Source organism: Struthio camelus, chromosome 5 (assembly GCF_040807025.1).
Source record: "Struthio camelus isolate bStrCam1 chromosome 5, bStrCam1.hap1, whole genome shotgun sequence".
Taxonomy (NCBI): Eukaryota; Metazoa; Chordata; class Aves; order Struthioniformes; family Struthionidae; genus Struthio; species Struthio camelus.
In genome coordinates this window covers 66,197,486-66,217,215 of record NC_090946.1, presented here as the reverse complement: position 1 = coordinate 66,217,215, position 19,730 = coordinate 66,197,486, and the positions used below count along the sequence as shown (strand labels likewise).

The window sequence follows — 19,730 nt, the reverse complement described above, 5'->3', positions numbered from 1 at the left end:
ATTCTGCTAATACTGTACAATTGGATCATATGTTACATGTTGTAGAAGACAATGGTACTGCTCCCGGATCCGATACGTACGCGACATGGATGCCAGAGAACCCTTTACTTGCCTGTGGATTCGTTAATCAATAGCAAGTGTATCATTAGAAAACCGCTCTCTGCAGCAATACGTTCTTTATATTTTTCTTCCGGAGCTCAAGTAGGAGAGACTGATGGGAATGAGCATAAGTGTCTCAGCAAGTCAGATTCAGAAGAAATCGTTCCCTGTCTCCTGACTTGATTGGTAAATGCAGTTGAACTAACTACTTTGGTATGAGAAGGAAGTAAATTGGGTGAAGAACACCCTATGGATAAAGAGTATTATCTTATATTGGCATCTTCTGTGCAGAGAACAAATGCTGAATCCTGCTCATGCTTTGAGGACTCCTCTAAATTTTCATATTCGTTTCACGTCACAGGTGACAGTAGCTTTAGTCTCTTAACAGAAACGGTTCCCTTTTGAACATTTTATCTAGTTCCAATTTAGCATTGCTCTGCTCACAACAGCAAGCTTTGGCCAGACACGCTCTAGAAAGTCTGTTGCAGGGTTGCACTAAAAAACTTGTCTAATTTTTCTTGCGAAATGCTTGGATCCAGCTGGCTAGAGCCTTCAAGGCCTGCATTTTTAGGAATATTAAATTTAACCACAAATGAAAATAATAAAAAAGCCAAGAATGTTAGAGGAGAACTTGATGTTCTTTTTTCTCTCCCTGTCATTAGTTCTTGGTTGCTCAGTAAACATTTTGTTATCTAATATATCTATTCTTCTTGAGGATAATGTCATCTTCCTGCAAAGAAGAGCAACATAATGCGCCAAGCGTTAGAAGGGACTTCTGTGATGTGGTTTAGTCACTTTCCTTTCCACTCTTTCATTACATGATCTTGCCCATCCTGTTTTCTATCCCCAAGTTGTTGGGTTTTTTTTTTGATTTTGGATTTTTTTTTTTTGCAAGTTGTAAATTAGAGAAAATGATAATAACTTCCTTTTTAAATTAATAGGAAGAACTCTTTATGGCAGCTAAGAATGGCTGCCATAGGAAAATAAACCTGGTTCTTTTGTTTCTGATTGGAGCTCTGATATGAATTTGTAGTAGCTATGATTACATCTGATTTACAGAGTGGGTTACAATAGTCACTCTGATGTCTGATGTAATCCTTTTTCTTCACAGCGAGGGGAGTTCTTTAGCACAGCAGAGTGGATGACTTGTTCACAATCACATAGTGCAGTTAAACAAGAATGTACATTTCCATTCCTGGACTATATGTGTTTCTAACTGTGGATATGGAATTGTAATCACAGAATCACAGAACGATTGAGGTTGGAAGGGACCTCTGGAGATCATCTAGTCCAATCCCCCTGCTCTAGTCCAACCGCCCTGCTTAAGCAGGGTCATCTTGAGCACGTTGCCCAGGATCGTGTCCAGGCGGGTTTTGAATATCTCCAGGGAACTGAATGAGTTACAGACGTCAGGGACCCATGCGAGCACGTTTTTGAATGATATCCTATCCCCAGTGAAACTAGGCCGTGGGCTTCCGGTATGCATATGTGGCTGAGCTGGGCATAACCTCTTGTCGCTTGCATGCAGGAAGTTTTCACTAACTCGCTGGTAAAACATGTACCCACGAACTGAACAGAGCAGTGGACTATTCTAGCAGTGTTGAATTACGTGCTACGCCAGAGTGTGTTTGCTGGGTATGCTCTCAGATCATTTTGGATTCAGGGCAGAAGTTGGCAGGGGAGGTTATTGCCCGTCTCAGTCTCTGCTATGTTATTTTTGTTTAGGGTTATTGAGAAGTATTGGAAATTAGATGAGCTGTGTGTTCCCTAGCAGAAATAATTTGTAATAATCCACTAGTATAAGGTGTCATTTTGTTTTGTTTTATTTTCAACTGAAATCAATGAGCAACTTAGGCAACCTTGCAAGAGACCTACTTCTGTGTGTGTGACTTAGCATAAGCATTGTGGTATTTCTGGCACCTGCATGCAAGTGGAAATAGTTTGGTTCCCATATTGTTTATTAAATTAACCTAAAAAAAAAAATCTGATGATCTTGAGCAGACTAGGCAGTTGAAAATTTGTGATGCTAATTTTCCTGGTATTGAATAGAAATGTAACAGTGAGGTAAAACGTGGCATCTGCCTTACTGTTGTCTCTATAAAGCTTTCTTCCAGGAAGCAGAGAGCAAGATATCCTTGACCGGGAGAGGAGGAACAATCTACCAAGCTACGTTTATGACCTTTAGAGAAATTATTTTTTTATAGCTGTATTGTAGAGGCCTAGATCATCTCTCCTGCAAGAGCTGAATAGGAAACTGGCTTCCTAGTTACATCAGTCTGTGTGCTTGCTCTCTGGAGTCTGTGAAAAACTGTTCTGTGGTCTGCTGTAGAGTGCCAGTAGATTAAGAAGCCTCCTAGCATACCCTTTTCTCATGCTGTTTGACTGTTCTCAATTGCCTTGTAAAAAAATAACTGTTAAAGCAGACTCTGAAAATGGCAAGGAGGAGTTGCCTGCTGCTAGTGGGCTTTTGGCTGAAGATAGCCTTTAGGGCTGAGTTTTGAGGTCTTCATGCCATTTGGATGTGATCTGGACTGCAATTCCACAGGAGAGTATTGGCAGGTGCAAGTTGTTCTCTGTTGCATTCAAGATTAAACAGTGACTACCTAGTGATCTCATTCAAAGCCAAAGAGATGATCTCATGCAGCATCTAGTGAAGTGCATCAAAGTGACCCTGTAGAGTAGAGAAATCTTTCTATGAAGTTGATCCATAGGACACTTATTTTGGGAGAGACGATAATTAGTCTCCCCTCCTACCCACAGTGGTGCTGGGCTAGGCTGATTAATTGGACAACAAATAATCTGTTTTCAAATACTGTTGCAGTCCTTGCTGGTTCCTTCTTGGCCAGAGGAACATGGGAGAGAAGTCAGGTGGGAAGAGGCATAGTCCCCGAGGATCCCTTTCACTTGCTGTTGCTTCAATTCCTGCCTCCTTAAAAGAAGGAAAACTGAACTGTAGTACTGTTTGACGTGGCTACCAAAGTTCCTGTCTTCCAGACAAAGTTTATGATGCTGAAAAGTGAATATGTCTCTGTTTTGACTTGGGTAGGACACTGACGAGAGGAATGTTTATGCTCCCGTAGAACAAAATACTCTCTGAACAGCTGCCTGTCATAGCTATGCAGGGGCTTGAGTAGCTGTATTCATTGCAGCTTTCTATTAGTCTGTTCCATTCAAAATGATGGCTCAAGTGATGCAAAATCAATAGGGTTATTAATTTCTCTTTCAGAACTTTTTGTGAAAAGGTTCTCTTTGTATTAACCTTCTTGAAAAGATAGATCAGAAGCTATTTTTATGCTAGGCTTCTGCTGCCAGATGGATGTAAATTTAAAATGTTTACTACTTTTTCCACCACCCGTCTTTCCCAGCAACGCTGTATTTCCTCCTGTTGGCTCTCCTGTTCTGAAGGTTTCCAGGAAGGGCTCTTCTATTCTTGATCCATAAGCTTCCTTAGAAGGGTTTGGAGCCAGGAAGAAGGAAAGTTAGTGGGGTATTTTGCAAGGAAAGGAGTTCAGGGTTGGGAGGGGGGGAGGGTGCATTGTTCCTGCTGCAGTAACTACTTTGATCAGAAGTCCTGGCTTCGAGAAGGTGATACGTGCTCTTGGAGTCTATTCGAGTGGGAAATACCTATTTCAAACTTCTTTTCATGTGTTTTGCTGAGACAAGGCAAGAGAAAAATAAAAGGAAACTATCCAAGCTAAGTAACCTTTTTCTTCTTGGGGACACAGGATGGGACACAAAGCTGATATGATCTGTTTGCACCTGAATTCACAGCCCAGTATCTGGTTTTCCCCATTTGAAAAACAATTTTCTTTCATATTTGTGTTGGAAGAGCCTCACAAGCAGGCAAAATTCATAAAAACCTGTCCTTCAGGTGCTAACTGGTGGATAGCTTCCTATGGGTAGGTGTGTGCAAGACCAAACAGTGATTGACTCTTGAAGGAAAAGCAAGAAAATTGAGTACTCTGAAAGTTGCTCTCACATGCAGAGTAAACAGAAAAAATAAGAGAGAAATTCTTTCCCCCTTCACCCCGCCCTCCATTTCAGGAATCTTTCAGATTTAGAGAGACTTGAGATCAGTGTGTGGTGAAGATCCAGCTTGCCTATGCTTTTTATTTTGGAAAATGTTAATCAAAACGAGCATCTGCGTCCAAGACAAGAAAAAGGACTCTGAATCTGATGTAAACTCCATCTGTGGCTCTTGACAAGTTTGTGTCTCTCTTTACATCTGGTTTTCCCCTTGAAAAATATTGGTCTGCTCTTAGAAACAGTCATCTTCACATTTTTGTACACAGGAAAATGTACATGTAAACAGTTACTGTTACATTTGCTAACATTTTTCTGTGGAACTTCTGTTTAATACTAAACAAAAGATCATGGAAATTTTATTACTTAATAAAATCAAGTGAACGAGTCCTTCAGTATCTCTTATCATATAATGCCCTAATATTTGCAATAGATATGGTATCAACTTTCTGTTAAAATATGTTTTAAAAATGTTTATTTTAGCTACCTTTAGAATGGTGAACAGGTCTGTTCTCATCTGTACATATGTTTCTAAAAAAATAAAAAAGTATTTTTTTAATCTAGGGGCTATATCCAGAGCTATTTAATAGGGAACATGAAATACTCTGTCTCTCTTTGATTTCAAATTTCATTGCTGGCTTTTGGCCAGTAGCAGGGCTGGTAACAGAGCATTACTGAACACCAAGCCTGGAATACAAACAAAGGAGGATCTGCTAAAAAGTCCTTGTTTTTTCTTGTTTGCTTTTGTTATGTCAAAGATTAGAAAAAGGAAAACATAGTCATTGTCTGGGTCAAGCTGAACTGCAGCCCAGGGACAGAGCCCTTTCAAAATATTGTTGGGAAGCCTAAATATCCTCCTGATTGTTGCCTGGATTGCAGAGTCTGCTGTTGGATACCAGTCTCTGATAAATCCAGGGCTGTTTTGTTGAGGTGAGCAGAGATGAGTTGAACACTGAAAAGCGAAAGTTCTTGCTTTAAAGCTATCTCTTGGCCTCAGTGTTTCTGTTTTTCTTCTGCATCTGCTCCGATTTTCAAGTTCATGTTTGTAGTAGCTCATGCGCCATCACAGTTCTTAGACTCATCCCTTCTGTGGTCATCAGTAGATCCGTATTTCTAGTAGAGTCATTCTGTGCTGTGGGAAGAGCGATGCCACTTAGGCAACATCAGGAATTTTCCAGCCGGTTGAGTGATCTTCTTGACCATATATCTCCTTGACCATAAAATGTGCTGTCTAAATGAGCAGCAGTTCCCAGTAAAGAATCAATGTTTATTGGTACCATAGTTATTCCTGTGAATCAGGCAAAACTTATTTTTCCTATTGTAGTTTCCTCTTGTAGGGAATTAGTTTTAGTTATTAATAGTTAGTCAATATTATTAATTAGGGTGTTTTGGTATGGGTCTTTTTGTAGTACTTTTCTGTGCACAGGTACTGGAACTCTTTCTTTTGCATGCACTGGTGACATACCGGAGTGATGTGGGAGAGCCTGGGATAATGTTGGCAGTGTACATGCCCATGGGGGGCTGGGTGATTTGTCTTGCATATCCTTCTGCAGCTTGATGGTTCTGCTTTTGAAATGCACAGTTAACTCTTTGTGGTGGAAATTCAAAGGCTACACAATACCATAAGAATAGATGCAGAGTTACTAGGACTTGAGTACATTTTGATGCACCTGTCCCTTAAACAAGTGTTCATCTTTAGGAGTTCAGCTGTGCTGAAATAGAGATGGCCTATGAAAATACATTGGCCTCACTCTGTGCTGAGAGACTTTGTTTCAAAGGGGCGGCCTTTTCTGGGTTCAGTTAAAGTGAGAGGTTTGTAGCTAATCTCCAGAAGAGTAGTTCCAGAATACACTTTTTTTCTGATCCCAGTCCTTTTCTTTACTCAGATGATGCAGATCTTCACTTCTACATGCTGTCAGTCTCTAGAGTTTTACCACCCCTGTGCCCTTTGGCTGCCTGAGTGCCTAAGCTTGTAAAAGAAGGATAGCTGGAGAATGGTGACTGAAATGGATTTGGTGCCAAGAAGTTTGCTGTCCTTTTTATAAGGAAGGCTTGTGTTCAGGCTTCTGTGTATGTTTGAAGGGGCTGTCTACTTGGACTCCATGAGGTTCTTCTCAACTTTAGAATGTTTCCTTGAAGTCCTCCAGACTCTAAAGGGCTTCTGGAAAACAGTCCCCACCTTTATTTTCATTGGTATTTTATCCATATGCCTTAGAGTTCATTGTAGTCTCCTTAAGGCAACTGGAAGAGAAGTCAGTCACTGGAAAGTCAGCTTAGATGCTTGCTTCTATTGAAGTACTGCCTGGTGTAAAATTGCTTCAGGATCATACTTTTGTTCCTGCTTCATTTCATTACGCTGAGTCAAGCTTAGGGCTTGAATGATTTTTTAAAAATCAGTTTAGAACTGTTATCGTTATAAATAAAGCACCAGCAGCTCTCTTACAGAAAGCACAAAAAGGCAAGGCCCCTTCTGGAAATGCCTAGAGTAACAAGAACCGGCATAACATGTTGGATGCACGTGCACACAGGAAAGTGAGGAATAGTTATTAATGCTGAAGTGAGTATCAGTAAGCTTTCGGAGGGTGGATAAGGGTCTGGAGGAGAGGGAAAGACTGTTCACTCCTTGCAGGCCTGTGTGAATGTAAGCACTGATGTGAAGGGGATAGAGGCCAAAGCCAAGACAAACGAATGTCTGAGGGGGACAGTGAGGATGTGTCCGCTTAGGGCATGGGGAGCTTGAATTCAGCGTGGAACTAGAGGCCGCTCAAGATGATGGGGTGGGGGGAATCACCACCGTATGAAAGGAAGAGCAAGGACATGCATCAGAATTGCTTCAGGATGTTTGCTGTCAGCTCTCTGCTGAGATCACATTTTAGAACCACAGCTCGGTCAGCCTGTTTACGCCACGGTATAGGCCGAGCTCTTCACTGTCTTTACTGCATTCATCCTCTCGGTATGCTGATGAAGTTGCACAATATGTTAGCTTCCTGTCTTTTAAGCTGAGGTATGGAGAGACAAAAGAGCTGTCTTGTTATGCTTTAGATGTGCTGAGAGACTCAGGTAGTTTCATGATCAACAAGTTCAAGCTAACGCCCTAATCGCTGCAACATCCAGCTCTATAAGATGCCTTCTGGCTGCTGTGTGAACAGGCCATGTGCGTAGGGAAACACAGATGTGTTTGCTTAAGATGCCTTAGGTAACAAGTTACTCTTTCTTTAAAAATAGATAAATCTCTTCTGTCTTTGAGTCTCTTGGACCTTCCACTGACAGTGCCTGGTTTTATAGGTAACTGCCTTTCTCTCTACTTGAAACTCTGAATGTGCTGGCAGCAGCAGACTAGTGAATATTACCGTCTGTATGTTCTGGGTGATAAAGACTTGAAATGAACCCATCTCCTGCTCTGATGCGCCAGAAGGGGCTTTTTATCCAGGGTCAGTGCTTGCAAGAATAAGACCCAGCAGCTGCATCTGACAGTCTCCATGACTGACTCTGGAAAAAGCGCTCTCTCTCCTTTTCCCAGGTAGCAGCACAGTTAAGCACATCTTTGGGCAATTTGCTCTATACGTTCTTCAGGGATTATTATATGTGTCAGGCACAGATATTGCCACTGAATTTGTGCATCATGTCTCAGTGAAGGAAAGCCGCTTGCGTGCTGAGAGTGATGCAGTGGGTTCACTAAACCCCAGTGCTGGATCCTCTTAGCCTCAAAAGAATAATCCCTTTTCAGCAAGCTCATTTCAGACTATTTAGTCAGCAGCAAGCAACAATTTGCTGCTGCTTTAAAAATAAAAAACAAGCAAAAAAAGCCTCCACCAACCCACTCCACCAGCCAATGTTTGGAGCAAAGTCATTTGCTGGGAACAGATATATCTCTATTCTTTTACCTCCAGCTCAGTATCTAGCAAAGCACATCTTCCAGGGCCACCTCATCGTGCTCCTGAGTATCTTCTGGAGTTTGGTTCATTCACTGAAGCAACTAGCATAAGGAAATGGAGTTTAATGAAAATAGTCACTGGCAGAAGCATTTACTATGCGTTTGCACAAATGCATTTGAAGAAATGAGTGGAAATGCAAATACGGTTTTGTGAAGTTGCATTAAACAGAGGCACATTTTAACTTTGGAAATGTTTGTCTGATTTTGGGTGGGGTAAGATGGATGCTTGTTAATTCCATTGATTTTTGTGGAGCAAGGGTAGGGAGCAAGGATGAAGGAGTGGAACCCAGCTTATCTTGCAACATCTGGCAGTCTGTGTATATACGTTCACGGCCAGGATGGAGCACAGTCATGACCTCAGGGAATGGGAAACTGAGTTCCCAAGAGGAAGATCCATGAGGATATTTCTTTATTCTTGTAGTTAGGTGAGGAGAGTATGAGCTTAGAGAAGTAGCAAGATGGATGCTTTCAAAACTCCAGGAAGACGCACTGAAGCAGCAGTCTCTACAGCTCTGCTAAACAATTTCCAGCCCTTATTGTCCAGCTCTTAGCGCTGTGTTCAGCACAGTTAGAGGATGGTATTAATAACAACATTAAAGAACCCAGATTTGGTTCTGAGCTCAGGTCAGACAGTTTTGATATTCATGTGCAGTAATTCAATGCAATTGCAAGGCTGACCCCAAGACAGCAGTATGTCATCTTTCTTCTCCTAATTGCTTTTCTCAGCCCTGCTCACAGCTGTTATTGTGGCACTTTGCCACTGGCTCCTTTGGAGATTATGTGGTTGCAGCGCAGGTTTCACTGCTGATGGTGTGTCCGCAGGAGGAATGTGCCATCCTAAAACAGTTAGCTGTCATGTTTGTGTTTATTTCAAATGTCAGTGTCTAGACTGGCCACTTCCTGCATTGCTAATGTGTCTTCGCCTTCTCTTGAGGCGAAACTACAGTCTGATTAGTGTTTTAAAGTCAGTATTTTTCACGCTCTTCAGCCAACCTGATGCCGTTTTTTTTTGCTCTATATTTGTTCTGCAGGAATATATTGATGCTCACCCTGAAACCATTATCCTGGACCCTCTTCCAGCTATTCGGACACTTCTGGACCGATCCAAGTCTTACGAGCTAATTCGGCAAATAGAGGCATACATGCAAGGTAGGCCAATTACCTGCTCTTCCAGAATACTTTTTTGGGGACTTCTAAGGAAAGAAGCAGCTGGTTTCTGGGGGCTGGACGTGCGGTTTTAAATAGTGATTTTGGGCCCCTTGCATTCTGTCTCTCTATGGGAGCACAAACACTGAGGCATTCCTGTGTTGCAGGATTGTCCTCTGGAATCCAACGCTGTTGTTTTTTTAAAGTATAAAAAGGAGGTTTGGATCTGGTTAAAAATATGATGTGGGCTTAATGGGGAGCATATTTATTACAGTGAGCACTCCCAGAAATTTTCTGGAAAACATTTTCTTTTGTGCATGTTGGTAAACTGACATGATTGTACAAACTTAACAGCTTGTTATGGAAATCCTGAGGCCTGAGTTTGGGGGAGATTTATGGAAGAAGAAAAATTCTTTCTGGAAGGGACTAGAAGACATTACATTGTAGACTGAGCTAACATGTTTCAGAAATACTGGAATGCTGCTGCATAAGCTAATTGCTAGAAAGAAATATAAAAGCATTTCTGGTGTTGGGTAGCTACCTGATGCAGACTGCTCTCTTTAATTAGCGTCACTGGAGTTGTATACCAATATTTGGAAGGGCCCCCCCCCCCCCCCCCCCCAGCTTTTGGGCCTGAATGGTTCCAGTATCTTACCATTTAACTAAGTTAGGGTCTTTAGTTCCCTTTCTGTTTTCTGTTGCTGTCATCCTAACCTGATTGATTACATGGTTTCTGTGCTGATCGAGAGACTTTAATGTATTATTCTTTTAACATTAAGGGTTTTTTTTTCCTGCTCCCCTTTAAACAAAATGGGAAGGAGGCTGCTAATACTTAGTATTTTGCACTCTGTCATGCATCTTTTCACTGATACTGTCTAATGATAGTATTTAGCAACTAAAGTACAGCTGTTTCTTGAAATATTTCTTGTCTTCTGAGATTAAATCTAGAGCAAGTCTCCTATACTTCTTGACTATACTTTCAGGAAATTACTTTTCTGAACTATATTCTAATGTGGTGGTATTGCAGTTACCATTATGGTTGTGTTATCTCTGTCTTTATGGGCAGAGGAGGCGCTTGACAATTTGTATTTTTGTAATTGTGAATTTATACTGCCTGGACCCAAAAGCAGTGCCTTTAGAAGCCTCTCAAATATGTAAAAATAAAAATAAGACTAATAATTTGCAACACCTCTCCCTTATGCTTTGCCATCTTTTTAGGAGAAAATGTTCAATTAATTTTAAAGGATTTTATTTTGGAATGGTTATGGCAGTGTATGTTGGGGGGAGAGAAGTTCTGAATGAAACCTGTGCTCTGCTGAACTGGTGTTTTTTTTGTTCTGACAGCAGAGAGATTCAGTAATTTGTTATTGATATTATTATTGTCTCTATGGGAACAATATGCTCAGGAGAGTAAATGTTTTTTGCAAGTAATTTGTCTTGCACACATTTCAGCCTCCTCTGGTCAAACCGATGAGAAAAAGGAATAAGTCCTTAAGGAGGGAAAAAAAGTAGGTTTGGATTCAGTTCAATCTGACACTTTGAAGAGAAGCTGTTAGTAAAATCAAGGAATTGGGGAGGGGAAAGCAGTTTTCAACAATTATGGCAGTGTAAGGTGGCCATATGCCCCTCTCTGACTCAGCTCATCTCCGCTTATTTCTATCTCATCATCAAAAATACCATGACAGAAACCTTGAATTTAGCTTTTGTATTTAGCAGGGGAAATCTCAAGAGAGCAGAATAATTGGCTAACTCGTTAGCCTGGCCTGGCCTAAGTAAATCAGTCTCTGTATTCCTGCATGTAATGATTTTGCAGTGAGAAATTCAGGAGACCAAGAGAGGGAGGTCCCTATAGACCACATGATGTGTTTTTTTGCCTCCTTATTTTCACCTGCCAAATTGGGTTTTCTACTTTGCTACTGTCCTGTGAAACCCCAAGGCCATGAGCACTTAGAAAACTCAAGCAAGAAGTAATACATCTGTAAATAGAAGGAGGTCTTAAGAGCTGCATCTTTTTTTGTTCTGGAATTTCAAAATGGAAGTCACCGCGAAGAATAACATCATCGGATTCAGCTGCAACTAGACAGCCTATTTTATCACAGGATACAAATTTGATGTGATGGGTTAAGTTCAGCGCAAGGGCTTATCCCTTCCAAGGAAGGGAATGTCTTGAATTCTAGAGGGCTGAGTATTTGTATGAGGGAGAATCTTATGCTTGGGAAAATCTTTAAAATTAAAATTCAAGGTTCCACTTAGAGACCGGTTTTAGACATAGGTAATCATGGCCTGTATGTTTGAATTATATTTTAGAGTAACTGAAAGCGTAGCATAGTCTGTCTTTATGATCTTCACTTTACATTTCATTTCAACTTTGTAGATCTTAAAAGAACTGTATAATTAAAAATTTAAACTTTTAAAAATTAAAAATTTGCATCACTTAGGTTAGAGGGAATATGAGCATGTGCTCTGCTCGCTCCAGTGTATACAGTGCTGAGTCCTCCTGTGTCTGTTTTACCTATGTCTTTGAAAGTCCCAGGTGTTGCTGAGGTGACTACGATCTGCAGCAGTAGGGCATATAGTACCAGTTCTGTAAGCAGTTTGATTTTTTACCAGTAATTATATTCCAGATGTCCAAGTTAATGCCTTACCTGCCCTTTCGACAGTGAGTTCTCAGTAGTTCCTTAAAAAGGAGTTCCCATTTGAAGCGTCTAAAACTGGCTATCCAGGAGTCATTAGGCAAATTGAAAGTCCTGTAGCATGCTCTATATGGAGTCAGATGTCTAAAAGATGTCTAGGTTTGACCTAGCCTCAGAGGAACGGGTGGGAAAGTTGCTTTGTGGCACGCTTTTTGTCTCTATTACTGTAGTCTGTGGCCATTGAAGGAGCTGAGGTGGAGGAGAACTACTTATAAATAGGCGAGAGCTGTATATATGCGATTCGGGGCAAAACAAGGAAACGAACCTGAACTTTCTAGGTCCTAGATTGACACTATACACAGTCAGTCCTTGCGGAAGCATGGGGATTCACATTGCATTGCACGCAGCGTGCTGGCATGCAACAGTTAGGTCAGTTGTAGATTTTTTTTTTTTTTTTTCCCCCCCAGAGCAGCCTTACAAGGAAGTGGGAGTCTCATCTAACAATTTTAGTAAGAGATAACGTTAGCAATGATTTTGGTGGATTATTTTTTGGAAGAAATAGTCCGATCAGGGCTGTGACTTCCTCTTTCCTGTTCTCTGTTATTTTGAGCGCAAGCTCTAAAAGAGGTAGTCATTCGGAAACGTTCACTTCTATGTCTTTTTTTCAGAAGACTTTAAAAAATAGTTTGCATTCCCAGCTTGTGTCCTACATAGCTGGCAGGTCTCTCTGAAATAAATCACTGAGAAGTTTTGTTGGCATAGCAGTTGAGTTCTCTCAGCAGTTGTGCTGCTTTGTTTGCTTATCTGTGAAGAATGGCTTGTGATATCAAAATGCTCTAGATTGGATACTCTAATGTTTGGTGAAAGATTAGGAGCATGATTTAATGGAAATTTCATTTTTAACAGGGGATTGTGTGGAGCTCTCTCAGCCATTTTCAAGCTTTGACCTCTTGAATAGTAACTAAATTCTCTGATGCCATGTTCAAAAGCTGTGATCTTACAGCTGCAGAACTTCAAGATCTGACTTTTTAAATTATGCTCAAGATGTTACTAGATAATCACTGTGACTAGGCTTAGGGATCTAGCTTTTTTACATTACGTTTTTAGTTTAAAGGTTAAAGGCTTTTAAAATTCCCTGCATATCTTGCCAGTAATAATCTAAACTGAAGGAATTAAAACAAGAACTGAGATAAACATGCTATTCACTAGTTGCTTTACTTAGTGTTTGCATATGTAACTCGGCTTCCTTTTCTGTCTCAAGTGATGAACAGGTTTCTTAGTGTTTGAACTTACATATTGCAGACCCTGGAGTTCATTTCTTTAATTGCTTCCACGTGAATTTTTTTCATGATTTTAATATCTTCTTGTTCTTAGATTCCTTAATAATTGCTGCAGAGATTTTATTTGGAGTTAAATTTGTCTCATAGGGTTTCCCTGGAAGAAGACAGGTTTCTTGTGTGAACTCAGTTGTTACTCCTGAATTTCTCTCTCTCAACAGCCTCCTTTGAAGTACATGAACTGTTCCCTGAGGATGTGCTAAACGATATAAAACCATTTAGCTGTGGTATTTTCATCCCAGTATGTAATTGAAACAATTTATGTTTGATTGTTTACTATATTATGAGATGCTGCTGCTGCTGTGTGCTGCTTTCTGATTTTCAGGAATATTAAGGAATAGAGCACAGCATCATTCTTTTTTTCTCTGAATTTCTTAATTGCATTCTTTCTTTCTCATAATTAAAGAAGTACTTCTTGAACAGCTACATATATCTTCTGTGACCAGAAGAGAGAAGCTCAGGATGATGTAATTCATAAGGCACTTGATTTGGGACTCTGGGTTTCCTGTGCTGGATCTGACTTGCTGCATGACCTTGGGCACAGCAGGTCACCCTGTGCATCTTCCTTTTCTTGATGCTTCTCTGCTTATTTTTTCCCTTTGGATGTCGTGTTTTTCAGTATAGGAACCCCTTCCTCAAATATTCGTATACACATTCTGATACAGTAAGTCTCTTAATGTCAAGCTGTGTTCCTAGGTGCTGTTTTAATAGATACTGTAGATCTATTGTTGAGTAGAAAACTGGGTATCTGCAATTTGATGCCAAAGTAGGTAGCCTGATTTTGTTTTTGGAAGGTGTGAAGCATATTTCTGGACTACTGCATGCTCAGGACTTGTCAAAATTAGGCCACCCAGTTAAAGTGACTGAAAATAGCTTTTTAGATACATAACTTCAGGCATTCACCTTTTGAAACTGTGGTCACTAATGTCTGGCCTACTTTTCTCAGCAATTTTGATCAGAGGGGAAGGAGAAGACTGTTCCTGCAGCTCAACTTTAGGCACCTTCTGTCTGTATTTGAAGCTCCTAATAAGATGAAAGGAAAAATCTGTTTTTAATGTAAGATCTGTTTTTGATTTAAGGGCTCTGAATCATCCACCTGAGGATCACTTGTTTATGCAGGGATACATCTGAGCATCTGAGTTAGAGGCCTGATGTTAGCCACTGCAAATAACCCTTTGAGTGTTTGGATGCAAACGTCTGCCTTGCTGATTTTATGTCCTCTTTCCATCAAGAACGCATGCAAACAGATGTCTCATTCATTACCTAACTCCAAGCATGGTGCATGGTCACTCACTGCATTTTAATTTCTGTCTCAAAACTAGTATGCAAGCATGGAGGGAAGTAATTGGAATGAAATTAATATTCTCTGTGGCTGCAAGGGCTTTGTCCAAAGAGCATCAGCACACAGCAGCGTTGCATGTGGCAGTGCTTTGTACTGTGACTGTCAGCGCTTTCAGTGCATCTCAGCCCTGCTGTGTCGAACGGGAAGGATTGTGAGGCTTTTGACCCGAGGAGGTATCACCTGACATCTTTCTCATAAAAGCTTATTCGTTCCCATGGGAGGGGGTTGGCAGGGAGACGTGACCATATTGGTGTTACAATAAACAAGCTCTGATTTTGAAATGTAAAGTGGACAGCTGCTTCCAAAGGACTCAAACTGTCCCGGGAGAGGTAGCAGGAAAAGAAACAGGGTTGCCACAGGGGGAACCCGGGATCTCCTCTCTCGTACTGTTGCATGGCTTGCTCTTGTAATGCGGTTTAAAAAAGGATTTTCTGAGGTAAAAATGTTGAAAACGAGATGTGAATATACTCACCTTCCCTTCTTGTCCCTCTCACCTTCCCCGGTTTGTTCATTGTTTTGAGGTGCGAGCTTTGCCCCAGAGTAGATAGGAACCAGCCAGTTGGGTACCTACGTGGGAAGGAACAGACTTGTCCGTAGTCCCTGCTCCCCAGGTTACCCAGCCAGGAGTGGCGTTCTGCTGGGCAAGGCACGTCAGCTAGGTAGTGTTTAAGCTGTTTCTGTAGTCCGGTACAGGCACAAAGCCTGCAGACTAAAATAAAACAGAAGGCATTTCTACAGTTTGGCTCCTAGTATGCTAACCAGAACTCCTTGAACTAATAAAACTATCATCTTCTATTCTAGCAGTGTTGATGGTTACTGAGCTTTCAAAATAAGCCTGCCTATAAGGTTTAGATGTTACTTCTGTATGGATTTAGGTTTAATATTTCAATCTTGTATGCTTTTTTGGCCCGATATGTGGAATTTGCTTCCCACTTTCAATCTCCTTTGCTTTATCAGAATCTACAAAGGAACAATGTTGGAGCCTTTTATCCGTTTATTGTGTAATAGTGTTGGAAACACTTGTTTTACATCCGTGTACATCATTTCAAACCATTTGTATCCCTGATGAAGCTGAAAACATGCACAATTTATAGCAATTCAAGGAAGAGCTTCTGTTGAACTTTGTGTTTGAGTGGAGCTAAAGAAAGACTGACTCAATCAAACTTTGAGGATAAAGATAAAAGCCATTCTGCACTCTGCTTCATATGACATTCTTGAGGCATCTCTAGTTTGGGTTTTAAGACCAGAGTACAGAATAATTCTTGAACACAATTCTCTCTTTAGAATTAGGAAAGGAGGAGCAAGGATTCTTCTTCTCATGAGGAAGTCTTCATTGAATGAACTGATGTTTCAAATTCCAGCACAGTTGTTTCAAGTTATTCTGATCATCTTGAGCTGAAATTTCCATGGCTGGTATCCAGCAAGTGAAGATGCTTTTCCCAATAATTGTGTGCTAGAAAAAGTAAAGAAGGGGCAACAAATGGTAAATTGTTCGCAATATCAATGTAAAACTCAGCTGGCAATACTTATTGCAGCAGGTGGCTTTCTCGTTGATGCTCCTGCTGCATAAGACAATAGAAGAGTTTTGAAAAGTAGGACCTTTCCTCTGAATTAGAAACCAGGACCCAGCTGGTAGAACATTCTTCAAGTTCCACTGTGGTGTGTTCATGTTACTTTTGAAGAAGCAGGTTGTTGATACAATAGTCTAGCCTGGACAAGAAAAATAATATCCATCAAATTGTCCCAGACAAGGATCTGGCCAACGTGTGAGACCTCTAGTTAAATTTTAATCTCTCCTAATGAGAGACTTGAGATGATCTGAATTTCTTGTGTGGTTTATTATTAAGTGGAACCAAACCTCTATGATGATCAATGGCTTGCCTTCCTAGACAAGGTTATGAATAAAATGTCATTGTCATTTGATACAGCTCAAAGATTTTGCCTTTTTTCCCCATTTTGGCCACTTTTCTTACAGTAATGATTGAAAAATTTTATTTGCTTTTTCAAATTTGTGAATCCTGGGGGGGATGAAGATATGTATGTCCACTCATAGACATGCATGGCTGTATGGAGACAGTGAACTCTTCTGGAATGTCAGTAGCCACAGTTAATTAAGGTCACTGTGTTGCTTTTGTGTAAAGGAAACAAAACACTGATTCTGCAGGATACAGCTTAGGTTGATGGAAGTGGAAAGATGCTACGCTGAGAACAAAGCATGGTGGTGCTACAGGCGTACATTGCATCCTGTTTGATGGGCAAAATGCATTGCTTTGCACGTATTTCAGAACCTGTGGCATTTGTAGGGAAATATGCAGCTTGTTTAGTTCTGTGCACTGAGAGTGGGCCACTGCTTGTTAAATCAGATAAAAAATAATCTGAATAGTAGGAAGCAGGTATCTCCCAAATGGCACTGTCTGGCCATGTTGCTCAGGTTGCTTTCAGTTTTTTTGACCTGTTAGAGTTCTTTGAAGCGGTCAGCTGCAGATTGAATAGATAGATACTGGTCAGCATGTTGAAATAACTTTCCAAAAAAAAAAAAAATCACCCCTTTGAGAGCTAACGTTAAGTAAACACAAGCGTTACAAAGTGCGAGACAGAGACCAAAGACAGATAAATAAACTGCTCTCAATGTGGCAAGTCAAATGTTCCATCCTAGTGGTGTTCTAGTACATTTATTACCGCTCTGGAAAAGGTGAATGAACACAGGGTGGCAAATCTTTCAGACAAACACAAATTGTTTGTTTTTTTTTTTCCAGGCTATGGAAGGCAGGAATATCAGGTGGGCCTACCACAGGTCAGGGAAGAGCCAGCATGATGATAGATCAAGTTTATTGCAATCTCTTGGGCCCACAAAGAAATAATATGAACATTCATGCATTGTTAACTTCTGAATTGACTCACTGATCAGGAAAGACCTTGGCGTCACTGTGGATAATGCACTGGAAACTTCTGCCCCCTGTGCCTCAGTAGTCAAAAGAGAACATGCCAACAGAATCAAACAAAAAGATTATGGGGGCCAAAAATAGCATTAGAAGATACCGAGCCTACAATTATGGAAATAAAATGCTTTCTCACCCCAGAAGATTGAGCTCAGTTCTACTTCCCTGGATTTAAAAATACACGTTAGAAATGAAAGGAATTCTAGGGAGAGGGGCTGTAATCGAGGCCAAGAGACAGCCACACAAGAAGACAATGAGATAAACTTGGTGCCAGAAGAGAGGGAACAAAACTTAGGCAAATGAAAAATGAATAAATGGGAAAGGAGAAATATTCTCCTCCTTATTCTTTCCTACCATATCAAAGTAAAGAGATTTCCCATAAAGCTTATTCCGTCTGTGGAATTGCCATAAAATATCAACTAAGAGCATAGTTGGACTGAAAAAGAAAGGAAATTTTTACAGTTGTATTAGATGAATATATGCTATTTGTTTAGAAGCTTTATAAACAGCTGTGCTTTGAGGTGCATGATAATGACTGGTGGAAATTAGAAGGAAGCTCTATTTATGAACCCTGCACTTCCATAACTTGGGGTATGTTGCGGGTCAGCATATATTCGCTTTTTTCTGAGCTTCTGCTACTTCGCAGTGGATTTCAGATGAGATGACACTGTTAGCTGAGCTGTGGTCTCTTTTGGCTTGATAATGCCCATGTCCTGTTCCCATCCTCTGTTTAGTAACAGTGCCTGAAAGGACGGTGATGGTTTAAAGAGTTTTCCAGTTCTGTGTAAATTTTAAACCTGGTACAAGTAGTAATATTTTGGCCCTTTTCCCCTCTCCTGAGTAAAGTCTTGGGATTTTCTATTATTTATTATGAGCGCTCTGCACATTAAATGGGAACTTCAAATACAGCCTGAAGTGTTAAAGCTGCTATCCTTCAGAAATATAGCTGGATGATGTAGTTGTAACTGTCTTTTCTTCTGTAATTTCTCTCTTTCACACACTAAGTGCAGCTCGGCGGGGGCGCAGAGCCATGGCACTGCTGGGCAGATGCTGATAATATATGACAGGGTCTTAACATATGAGCACCCTTGAATGAGTTTGTCTATTAGCTGTTGCTCTACTAGAGGATCAAAGAGATTTTCCTCCGGATCACTCTTGTTTATTTGAGATAGGGTGTTACGAAGAGCACTGGGACCTCTCAGTGACTTTTAAACTTCTTGTTTCATTTCCTCCATTGTTACCTAACAAAATTGCAATGCAAACTGACCAGTTGCAATATTTATTCCCCTTATGGATATAAAAACAAATGAACAGATGGTGCTTTCCCAGTCTCACCCTGCTGGTTGCCTTACCGGTCTGTTCCATGATCAGAATAGTTGCTGTCTCTTTCCCTTTCTGCAGCTCAGCTGCTAGCTTCTTTAGTGTCTCCTGGGATGAGGAGAGTAAGTGAGATTTCAGCTGTTACTCAGCATGTTATCTTTAGACGCAGCACCAGGATTCCTACACAAGGGAGTGTTCATATTCCAGTTCCTTCTTAACTAGCTTGAGGATGCAATGGAGGCGTTTGCTCTGTCTCAGATTGAGTGCCCGCAAGCAGCCAGCAATGAAATCTATCCTGCAGATATGCAAAATGTCAGTGTTGCAAATACTTCTCCCTACCACACCATCATTACTGATATAAATATTCTGATTAAGGTCCTTTTCTTGACTAAGAGGTACTAAAATAGTCTGAAGAAGGTGAAAGATTGTAATGTTCAGAAAGAGTTAGAGCCCTTCTGAGTTGTGTTTTGTTAGCAGTTGAAGGTCCACTGAGATCTTGGTCCTGTGTGAAAGTTTCGCTTCACTGAAAAGTTTATTCTCTTAAAAAACAGAGTGCTTACTCCTTCACACCAGGTTATTCAGTTGCTGGTGCATGGACATAATGCTTATCTGGATGAGTAGTAGGGAGACTGGATTTGAGTCCTGTCCTGTGCTAAGTCCTGATCCATCTTTAATACCTGTAGTCTATGTGCAGCATTAAGGGCAAGGTCAAGGAAATTTCTGAACCTGCTAGAATATGGCACTAAGATTTTGAGAGCCACAAGGCCAGTGATTATTAAGCAATTTCATTACAGCCAAATCTGCAGGACAGTTGCAGTTTTTGAATAGGTCTGGTTCTAGAGCTGTGCAGCCTAACTTGCGTTATCTGGTACTTCAAGAAATGCAGTGAATAGAGCCTCAGAGTCAGCAACCAGGCATTTCTGATCTCTGTTGTGAGATTCAGGGCCTTGACAAGGA

General features: G+C 40.7%; 1 protein-coding gene across 2 annotated transcripts in view; it reads left to right on the top strand.

Annotated features, from left to right (window-relative positions):
* Positions 1-19,730, top strand: part of ITPK1 (inositol-tetrakisphosphate 1-kinase) — a 160,893-nt gene that overhangs the window by 81,575 nt on the left and 59,588 nt on the right. For both annotated transcript variants that reach the window (XM_068946871.1, XM_068946872.1), the window contains one exon: positions 9,088-9,205. In XM_068946871.1, coding sequence (XP_068802972.1) covers positions 9,088-9,205 — 118 coding nt within the window. The remainder of the gene's footprint in view (positions 1-9,087; positions 9,206-19,730) is intronic.